The 9,990-nt window shown below is 67.1% G+C and overlaps 1 protein-coding gene across 4 annotated transcripts; it reads left to right on the top strand.

The window, feature by feature from the left end:
* The first annotated feature begins 708 nt into the window (after nucleotides 1-708).
* Nucleotides 709-9,639, top strand: LOC142279588 (PHD finger protein 23A-like). Of its 4 annotated transcripts, none has more exons than XM_075332698.1 (5): nucleotides 709-881; nucleotides 7,093-7,124; nucleotides 7,229-7,324; nucleotides 7,552-7,975; nucleotides 9,309-9,639. In XM_075332698.1, the coding sequence occupies exons 1-5, from the start codon at nucleotides 845-847 to the stop codon at nucleotides 9,500-9,502; spliced, it is 783 nt and encodes a 260-aa protein (XP_075188813.1). In that variant the 5' UTR covers nucleotides 709-844; the 3' UTR covers nucleotides 9,503-9,639. The 4 variants fall into 4 exon arrangements, with proteins under 4 accessions (XP_075188813.1, XP_075188812.1, XP_075188810.1 ...); XM_075332697.1 differs by having other exon boundaries at nucleotides 7,090-7,124; XM_075332695.1 differs by having other exon boundaries at nucleotides 7,090-7,124; nucleotides 7,226-7,324.
* Nucleotides 9,640-9,990: the final 351 nt, after the last annotated feature.

Here is a 9,990-nt window from a genome sequence, read left to right as displayed (position 1 = left end):
TCTCCTCGCTGTCTCTCCCCGCTGTCTCTCTCCTCGCTGTCTCTCCCCGCTGTCTCTCCCCGCTGTCTCTCCTCGCTGTCTCCCCCCACTGTCTCCCCGCTGTCTCTCCTCGCTGTCTCTCCTCGCTGTCTCTCCCCCCGCTGTCTCTCCCCCCCGCTGTCTCTCCCCACTGTCTCCCCGCTGTCTCTCCCCGCTGTCTCTCCCCGCTGTCTCCCCCCACTGTCTCCTCGCTGTCTCTCCCCGCTGTCTCCCCGGTGTCTCCGCTCTCTCCTAGACTCTCTCCCCGCTGTCTCCGCTCCGCACGCTCCTGACTCTCCCTGCCCCGGGGCTCTCCGCTCGGTACGCCCGCCTTTCCGCACCCACTTTCAGTATTAAGTTTCTTTAACATCAGAGCAGTCTGCGCATGCGTCTTGTGAGAAGGGAGTGGCGTCTGATACTGTCACATGACTCTGACGTCATGCGCTTGTACTACCGCCTCTGTCACGATTTCCCAGTATGCTATGCTTCTCTTTTACGCATGCGCTCTTTGCTGACTATGTCACATGTTGCTGCACTGACGTATTTTGCGCAGTGTGTTCTGGGAGTGATGGCACTGAAGCCGTGGTGCATTCTGGCTCTTGTAGTTTTCGGGTGCTTTTACATGAGCTCTGTGCAGTTCTATTTGACTACAAGTTCCAGCAGTCACCGGGCGGCTGGCGAACTACTGTTCCCAGAGAGCAGTGCGGGGAGCGAGCGGGCGGCCAGGAGCGGCGGGAGGGGGTCCTGGTGACGGAGAGCTGTGTTGTTCTGCCTCAGGGGCCCGGACGGGGAGATTTGGCCCCTTTTGGGGCCCTCATAAGCCAATATGCTGGAGACTACGATGGGAGAAGCCAATAATGAAGGTGAGTGAGTGAGGGAAGCGAACAGTGAGGGGACCGAGGAGCAGAGGGTGAGTGAGGGGACCGAGGGTGAGTGAGGGGACCGAGGAGCGGAGGGTGAGTGAGGGGACCGAGGGTGAGTGAGGGGACCGAGGAGCGGAGGGTGAGTGAGGGGACCGAGGGTGAGTGAGGGGACCGAGGGTGAGTGAGGGGACCGAGGGTGAGTGAGGGGACCGAGGAGCGGAGGGTGAGTGAGGGGACCGAGGGTGAGTGAGGGGACCGAGGAGCAGAGGGTGAGTGAGGGGGCCGAGGAGCAGAGGGTGAGTGAGGGGGCCGAGGAGCAGAGGGTGAGTGAGGGGACCGAGGAGCGGAGGGTGAGTGAGGGGACCGAGGGTGAGTGAGGGGACCGAGGAGCGGAGGGTGAGTGAGGGGACCGAGGGTGAGTGAGGGGACCGAGGAGCAGAGGGTGAGTGAGGGGGCCGAGGAGCAGAGGGTGAGTGAGGGGGCCGAGGAGCAGAGGGTGAGTGAGGGGACCGAGGAGCGGAGGGTGAGTGAGGGGACCGAGGGTGAGTGAGGGGACCGAGGAGCGGAGGGTGAGTGAGGGGACCGAGGAGCAGAGGGTGAGTGAGGGGACCGAGGAGCAGAGGGTGAGTGAGGGGACCGAGGAGCGGAGGGTGAGTGAGGGGACCGAGGGTGAGTGAGGGGACCGAGGAGCGGAGGGTGAGTGAGGGGACCGAGGGTGAGTGAGGGGACCGAGGAGCAGAGGGTGAGTGAGGGGGCCGAGGAGCAGAGGGTGAGGGGGCCGAGGAGCAGAGGGTGAGTGAGGGGACCGAGGGTGAGTGAGGGGACCGAGGAGCGGAGGGTGAGTGAGGGGACCGAGGAGCGGAGGGTGAGTGAGGGGACCGAGGAGCGGAGGGTGAGTGAGGGGACCGAGGAGCGGAGGGTGAGTGAGGGGACCGAGGAGCGGAGGGTGAGTGAGGGGACCGAGGAGCGGAGGGTGAGTGAGGGGACCGAGGAGCGGAGGGTGAGTGAGGGGACCGAGGAGCGGAGGGTGAGTGAGGGGACCGAGGGTGAGTGAGGGGACCGAGGAGCAGAGGGTGAGTGAGGGGGCCGAGGAGCAGAGGGTGAGTGAGGGGACCGAGGGTGAGTGAGGGGACCGAGGAGCAGAGGGTGAGTGAGGGGACCGAGGGTGAGTGAGGGGACCGAGGAGCAGAGGGTGAGTGAGGGGACCGAGGAGCAGAGGGTGAGTGAGGGGACCGAGGAGCAGAGGGTGAGGGGGCCGAGGAGCAGAGGGTGAGTGAGGGGACCGAGGAGCAGAGGGTGAGGGGGCCGAGGAGCAGAGGGTGAGTGAGGGGACCGAGGGTGAGTGAGGGGACCGAGGAGCGGAGGGTGAGTGAGGGGACCGAGGGTGAGTGAGGGACCGAGGAGCAGAGGGTGAGTGAGGGGGCCGAGGAGCAGAGGGTGAGGGGGCCGAGGAGCAGAGGGTGAGGGGGCCGAGGAGCAGAGGGTGAGGGGGCCGAGGAGCAGAGGGTGAGTGAGGGGGCCGAGGAGCAGAGGGTGAGGGGGCCGAGGAGCAGAGGGTGAGTGAGGGGGCCGAGGAGCAGAGGGTGAGTGAGGGGGCCGAGGAGCAGAGGGTGAGTGAGGGGGCCGAGGAGCAGAGGGTGAGTGAGGGGACCGAGGAGCAGAGGGTGAGTGAGGGGGCCGAGGAGCAGAGGGTGAGTGAGGGGGCCGAGGAGCGGAGGGTGAGTGAGGGGACCGAGGAGCAGAGGGTGAGGGGGCAGAGGGTGGGTGAGGGGGCCGGGGAGCCGAGAGTGGGTGAGGGGGCCGGGGAGCAGAGGGTGAGTGAGGGGGCCGAGGAGCAGAGGGTGAGTGAGGGGACCGAGGAGCGGAGGGTGAGTGAGGGGACCGAGGAGCGGAGGGTGAGTGAGGGGACCGAGGAGCGGAGGGTGAGTGAGGGGACCGAGGAGCAGAGGGTGAGTGAGGGGACCGAGGAGCAGAGGGTGAGTGAGGGGACCGAGGAGCAGAGGGTGAGTGAGGGGACCGAGGAGCAGAGGGTGAGTGAGGGGACGGTGAGTGAGGGGACCGAGGAGCAGAGGGTGAGTGAGGGGACCGAGGAGCAGAGGGTGAGGGGACCGAGGAGCAGAGGGTGAGTGAGGGGACCGAGGAGCAGAGGGTGAGTGAGGGGACCGAGGAGCAGAGGGTGAGGGGGCAGAGGGTGGGTGAGGGGGCCGGGGAGCGGAGGGTGAGGGGACCGGGGAGCGGAGGGTGAGGGGACCGAGGAGCGGAGGGTGAGTGAGGGGACCGAGGGTGAGTGAGGGGACCGAAGAGCAGAGGGTGAGTGAGGGGTCCGGGGAGCGGCGGGTGAGTGGGCCGAGGAGCAGAGGGTGAGTGAGGGGGCCGAGGAGCGGAGGGTGAGTGAGGGGGCCGAGGGTGAGTGAGGGGACCGAGGAGCGGAGGGTGAGTGAGGGGCCGAGGAGCGGAGGGTGAGTGAGGGGGCCGAGGAGCAGAGGGTGAGGGGGCCGAGGAGCGGAGGGTGAGGGGGCCCAGGAGCAGAGGGTGAGGGGACCGAGGAGGGTGAGAGTGAGGGGACCGAGGAGCGGAGGGTGAGTGAGGGGACCGAGGAGGGTGAGAGTGAGGGGACCGAGGAGCGGAGGGTGAGGGGGCCGAGGAGCAGAGTGGGAGTGAGGGGGCCGAGGAGCGGCGGGTGAGTGAGGGGTCCGGGGAGCGGCGGGTGAGTGAGGGGTCCGGGGAGCGGCGGGTGAGTGAGGGGTCCGGGGAGCGGCGGGTGAGTGAGGGGTCCGGGGAGCGGCGGGTGAGTGAGGGGTCCGGGGAGCGGCGGGTGAGTGAGGGGTCCGGGGAGCGGCGGGTGAGTGAGGGGTCCGGGGAGCGGAGGGTGAGTGAGCGGTCCGGGGAGCGGAGGGTGAGTGAGGGGTCCGGGGAGCGGAGGGTGAGTGAGGGGTCCGGGGAGCGGAGGGTGAGTGAGGGGTCCGGGGAGCGGAGGGTGAGTGAGGGGTCCGGGGAGCGGAGGGTGAGTGAGGGGTCCGGGGAGCGGAGGGTGAGTGAGGGGTCCGGGGAGCGGAGGGTGAGTGAGGGGGCCGGGGAGCGGAGGGTGAGTGAGGGGGCCGGGGAGCGGAGGGTGAGTGAGGGGGCCGGGGAGCGGAGGGGTGAGTGAGGGGTCCGAGGAGCGGAGGGTGGGTGAGGGGAGCGGAGGGTGAGGGGGCCGAGGAGCAGAGAGTGAGGGGAGTGAGGGGGCCGAGGAGCAGAGGGTGAGGGGAGCCGAGAGGGAGTGAGGGGGCCGAGGAGCAGAGGGTGAGAGTGAGGGGAGCGTAGGTGGAGTGATGGGGGAGGGGGGGTAAGAGGAGCATAGGTGGAGTGAGGGGAGCCACGGAGGGGGGGGACGGGGAGGAGGAACCGAGGAGGGGGAGCGGAGAAGGTGGGGTGAGGGGGGGCCGAGGAGGGGGAGGGGAGCGGAGCATTGGGTGAGGGGGCCGAGGAGGGTGAGAGGAGCAGAGGATGAGGAGCATGGAGGGGGATCGAGGAGTATCGGGTGTGGGGCGTAAGGGGATGAGGTGAGGGAGCTGAGGGGGACTGAGGAGCAGAAGGTGGGGAGAGGAGCGGAGGGTGAGTGGAGTGTAGGGGAGTACAAGAGGAGGGGGCCGCGGAGTGTGTGGAGGGGGCCGCGGAATTGAGCTTGATGGGGCCAAGGGGCAGCGTGTGTAGCACGGGACTGTGGGGGTGGGGTGATGTGATACGTGTGTGTGTGTCGAGGCTGAGGAGCAGTGTATATTGCGCAGTACTTCGGGGGCTGAGGGGATGGCGCGGTACGGAGGGGATGCTTTGGGGTGTGTCTCATCCTCTATTTCAGGGGCGGGGGACGGTGCGGTATGGAGGGGATGCTTTGGTGTGTCTCATCTTTCTTTATTGCGGGGGGGGGGGGATGCTGTGGTGTGTCTCTCATCCATCCTTATTTTGTGTGCGGGGGGAGGGGGTGTGTGTGTGATGCTGTGATGTCTCTTATTCCGGGGGGGGGGGGGGTATGCTGTGTGTGGGGGTGGTGTGCTTTGGTGTCCCTTCCTTATTTCGGGGTTGGGGGGATGGTGCTGTGCTGGGGGGGGGTGCTGTGGTGTCTCGTTCTTCTTTATTTCGGGGGCGGGATGGCGCTGTGTGGGGGGGTTCTTGTGGTCTCTTTCTTCTTTATTTCGGGGGCGGGATGGCGCTGTGTGGGGGGGTTCTTGTGGTCTCTTCCTTCTTTATTTCGGGGGCGGGATGGCGCTGTGTGGGGGGGGGGGGGTTTCTTGTGGTGTCTTGTTCTTCCTTATTGCGGGGGCTGGTGCTGTGCAGGGGGGGGATGCAGTGGCGTCTCGTCCTTCCTTATTTCGGGGGTGGGGGGGATGGCGCTGTGCGGAGGGGGGGGGAATGGCGCTGTGGTGTCTCGTCCTTCCTTTATTTCGGGGGCGTGGGGGATGGTGCTGTACGGCGGTGGGGGTGTTTAGTGCTGTGGTGTCTCGTTCTTCCTTATTTCGGGGGTGGGGGGATGGTGCTGTGCGGGGGGGGGGGGATGGTACTAGGCGGGGGGGTTGGGGTGGGGGGGATGGCGCTGTGGTGTCTCATCCTTATTTCGGGGGCGGGGGGGATGGTACTGGGCGGGGGGTTGGTGTGGGGTGGATAGCGCTGTGGTGTCTCGTCCTTATTTCGGGGCGGGGGGGGATGGTACTGTGTGGGGGGGGGAATGGTGCTGGGTGGGGGGGGATGGTGCTGTGGTGTCTCGTCCTTCCTTATTTCGGGGGCAGGGGGGATGGTGCTGGGCGGGGGGGTTGGTGCGGGGGGGGATGGCGCTGTGGTGTCTCGTCCTTCGTTATTTCGGGGGTGGGGGGATGGTGCGGTGCGGGGGGGGGGTGGTGCGGTGCGGGGGTGGTGGCTGGGCGGGAGGGGTTGGTGCGGGGGGGTGCTGGGGGATGGTGCTGTGCGGGGGGGGGTTGGTGCTGGGCGGGAGGGGTTGGTGCGGGGGGGGATGGTGCTGTGCGGGGGAAATGGTGCGGGGGGGATGGTGCTGGGGGGGATGGTGCTGGGCGGGAGGGGTTGTTGCGGGGGGCATGCTGCTGTGCGGGGGGGGATGGTGCTGGGTGGGGGGATGGTGCTGTGGTGTCTCGTCCTTCCTTATTTTGGGGGCGGGGGGATGGTGCTGTGCGGAGGTGGGGGTGTTTGGTGCTGTGGTGTCTCGTTCTTCCTTATTTCGGGGGCGAGGGGGATGGTGCTGTGCGGGGTGGGGGGATGGTACTGGGCGGGGGGTTGGTGTGGGGGGGATGGTGCTGTGGTGTCTCGTCCTTCCTTATTTCGGGGGCAGGGGGGATGGTACTGGGCGGGGGGGTTGGTGCGGGGGGGTGGCGCTGTGGTGTCTCGTCCTTCCTTATTTCGGGGGCGGGCGGGGGGATGGCGCTGTGCGGGGGTGGGGGTGTTTGGTGCTGTGGTGTCTCGTCCCTCCTTATTTCGGGGGGCGGGGGGGGGGTTGGTGCTGTTCGGGGGGGGGGGATGGTGCTGGGCGGGAGGGGATGGTGCTGGGCGGGGGGGTTGGTTGCGGGGGGGGGATGGTGCTGGGCGGGAGGGGTTGGTGTGGGGGGGGGATGGTGCTGTGCGGGGGGGATGGTGCTGTGCGGGGGGATTGGTGCGGGGGGGATGGCGCTGTGGTGTCTCGTCCTTCCTTATTTCGCGGGCGGGGGGATGGCGCTGTGCGGGGGTGGAGGTGTTTGGCGCTGTGGTGTCTCGTCCTTCCTTATTTCGCGTGCGGGGGGATGGCGCTGTGCGGGGGTGGGGGGTGTTTGGTGTTGTGGTGTCTCGTCCTTCCTTATTTCGGGGGCGGGGGGGATGGTGCTGGGTGGGGGGGATGGTGCTGTGCGGGGGGGGATGGTACTGGGCGGGGGGGGTTGGGGTGGGGGGGATGGCGCTGTGGTGTCTCGTCCTTATTTCGGGGGCGGGGCGGATGGTACTGGGCGGGGGGGTTGGTGTGGGGTGGATAGCGCTGTGGTGTCTCGTCCTTATTTCGGGGGCGGGGGGGATGGTACTGTGTGGGGGGGAATGGTGCTGGGTGGGGGGGTTGGGGCGGGGGGGATGGTGCTGGGTGGGGGGGTTGGGGCGGGGGGGATGGTGCTGGGCGGGGGGATGGCGCTGTGGTGTCTCCTCCTTATTTCGGGGCCCCCTCTTGTATGAGCTGCTTTACAGCTTTCTTCTTTCTCAGCAGATTCTGCCATGAATGGGAGGTCTGCTCCTCAGGTGAGTGCTCTGCGGTGTCGGTGCTCGGGGGGCTGCCCCTCGGGGGTGGGTGGGGTGGGGGTGGTAACGGCTTTATATTGAGACTCTGCTCCATTTTTCAGCAGCCGCCTCAGAAACGTTCTCGGACTGTTGAAGATTTTAACCGTTTCTGCACTTTCGTCCTTTCGTATGCAGGATACCGACCGACGCCCGCGAAAGAGGTGAGAGCTCGGGGTGTTTGGGGGAGGGGATGTGTGGTTACTGGGGATCTGAGGAAATCAGAGTCGATTGCATGAGGAAGTGTCTTCACGGGAGACGGGGGTCTGCGGGGCGACGGCCCGCGGGAGACGGGGGGGGGGTGTTCTGGGGTGGGGGGATAGAGGGGAGTTGACGCCGGAGGTGATGGCCGGCGGTGATACTGTTGCCCATTCTCTTCCTTGTCCCGTAGGAGAAGTCATGGAGTCCACCGCGTCCCACAACCCCTCACCGGACCGAGGAGAGTGACGGCTGGGATTCCCCGGACCCCCCTCACCTCCCTCTGCCGTCGGCGGGCTCAGGTCTCAGCACTATCCAGACTTTTGTCATGAAGGCCAAAGGGCAGAGTGGCGGCAGCAGCAGCAAGCGCCGGGGGGCGGAGCATTCCCGTGTAAAGAGAAGTTCCCGCCGCAGGCGGAGGCAGCGGTACCGAGGAGGGGCTGCTGGCAGGATGAGTGACACGGACACTGATGATGAGGATCGGGGGGAGCCACACATGGCCTCCTCCTCAACGCCGCAGCCCCCTCTCAGTACGGAGAGCAGCCGGGACGCCGCGGGTGGCAGCTCCAGCGATGCTGACACTCAGGTGATGGATGAAGACATCATGGTGGACTCAGGTGAGGAGGGGGTGTTCTGGGGCGGTCAGTGATGGCAGGGGAGGGGGTGTTCTGGGGCGGTCAGTGATGGCAGGGGAGGGGGTGTTCTGGGGCGGTCAGTGATGGCAGGGGAGGGGGTGTTCTGGGGAGGTCAGTGGTGGCAGTGGAGGAGGTGTTCTGGGGCGGTCAGTGATGGCAGGGGAGGGGGCGTTTTGGGGCGGTCAGTGATGGCAGGGGAGGGGGTGTTTTGGGGCGGTCAGTGATGGCAGGGGAGGGGGTGTTCTGGGGCGGTCAGTGATGGCAGGGGAGGGGGTGTTCTGGGGGCGGTCAGTGATGGCAGGGGAGGGGGTGTTCTGGGGCGGTCAGTGATGGCAGGGGAGGGGGTGTTCTGGGGCGGTCAGTGGTGGCAGGGGAGGGGTGTTTTGGGGCGGTCAGTGATGGCAGGGGAGGGGGCGTTCTGGGGCGGTCAGGGGAGGGGGTGTTTTGGGGCGGTCAGTGGTGGCAGGGGAGGGGGTGTTTTGGGGCGGTCAGTGATGGCAGGGGAGGGGGTGTTGGCAGGGGAGGGGGTGTTCTGGGGCGGTCAGTGATGGCAGGGGAGGGGGTGTTCTGGGGCAGTCAGTGATGGCAGGGGAGGGGGTGTTCTGGGGCGGTCAGTGATGGCAGGGGAGGGGGTGTTCTGGGGCGGTCAGTGGTGGCAGGGGAGGGGGCGTTCTGGGGTGGTCAGTGGTGGCAGTGGAGGGGGCGTTCTGGGGCGGTCAGTGGTGGCAGGGGAGGGGGCGTTTTGGGGCGGTCAGTGATGGCAGTGGAGGGGGTGTTCTGGGGTGGTCAGTGGTGGCAGGGGAGGGGGCGTTCTGGGGTGGTCAGTGGTGGCAGTGGAGGGGGCGTTCTGGGGCGGTCAGTGGTGGCAGTGGAGGGGGCGTTTTGGGGCGGTCAGTGATGGCAGTGGAGGGGGTGTTCTGGGGTGGTCAGTGGTGGCAGGGGAGGGGGCGTTTTGGGGCGGTCAGTGGTGGCAGTGGAGGGGGCGGTAAGTGATGGCAGTGGAAGGGGCGTTCTTGGGCTCTCAGTGATGGCAGTGGAGGGGGTGTTCTGGGGCGGTCAGTGATGGCAGGGGAGGGGGTGTTCTGGGGCTGTCACTGCTGGCAGTGGAGAGGCGTTGCGTGGCCCGTGGGCTGTCACTGATGGCAGGGAGGGGTGTTGCGTGGCCTCAGTGGAGGGGGGGTTACGTGGCCCTGGGCTCTCAGTGGAGGGGGGTTACGTGGCCCGTGGCCTCAGTGGAGGGGGGTTGCGTGGCCCTGGGCTCTCGGTGGAGGGGGGCTGCGTGGGCTGTCACTCATGCTTGTCTTGCTGTTGGCAGGTGATGATTCGTGGGACCTGGTGACGTGTTACTGTGAGAAGCCGTTTGCCGGGCGGCCGATGATCGAGTGTAACGTCTGCTGTACGTGGGTCCATCTCTCCTGCGCCAAAATCCGCAAGAGCAACGTGCCGGACATCTACTACTGCCAGAAGTGCCGGGAGGGCAGAGGCGGCAGCAAGGAGGAGCAGCCCTGACCCCGCCGGACTGTGGGGGGAGGGGAGACGACGTCATGTGACCTCCACAGCACCCCGGACGCCCCTGTAAATAGTGGACAGAATCTTTATTTTATTTTTTTGTCTCTCCTGTAATAAATCCTGTTTGTATCCCAGAAATAAAAGTTCCTTGTGTACAATGATATGTGCCCCGCGGAGGAGGGCGCCACAGTGCCGGCTCCGGGGCCTGTGCCCCGCGGAGGAGGGCGCCACAGTGCCAGCTCTTGGGGGCCTGTGCCCCGCGGAGGAGGGCGCCACAGTGCCGACTCCTGGGGCCTGTGCCCCGCGGAGGAGGGCGCCACAGTGCCGGCTCCTGGGGCCTGTGCCCCGCGGAGGAGGGCGCCACAGTGCCGGTTCCTGGGGCCTGTGCCCCGCGGAGGAGGGCGCCACAGTGCCGGCTTCTGGGGTCTGTGCCCCGCGGAGGAGGGCGCCACAGTGCCGGCTCCTGGGGCCTGTGCCCCGCGGAGGAG

The sequence above is a fragment of the Anomaloglossus baeobatrachus genome, unplaced genomic scaffold (assembly GCF_048569485.1).
Source record: "Anomaloglossus baeobatrachus isolate aAnoBae1 unplaced genomic scaffold, aAnoBae1.hap1 Scaffold_4366, whole genome shotgun sequence".
NCBI classification, from domain to species: Eukaryota; Metazoa; Chordata; class Amphibia; order Anura; family Aromobatidae; genus Anomaloglossus; species Anomaloglossus baeobatrachus.
The sequence above is the reverse complement of the archived record's forward strand: the minus strand, read 5'-3'. Positions and strand labels throughout refer to the sequence as shown.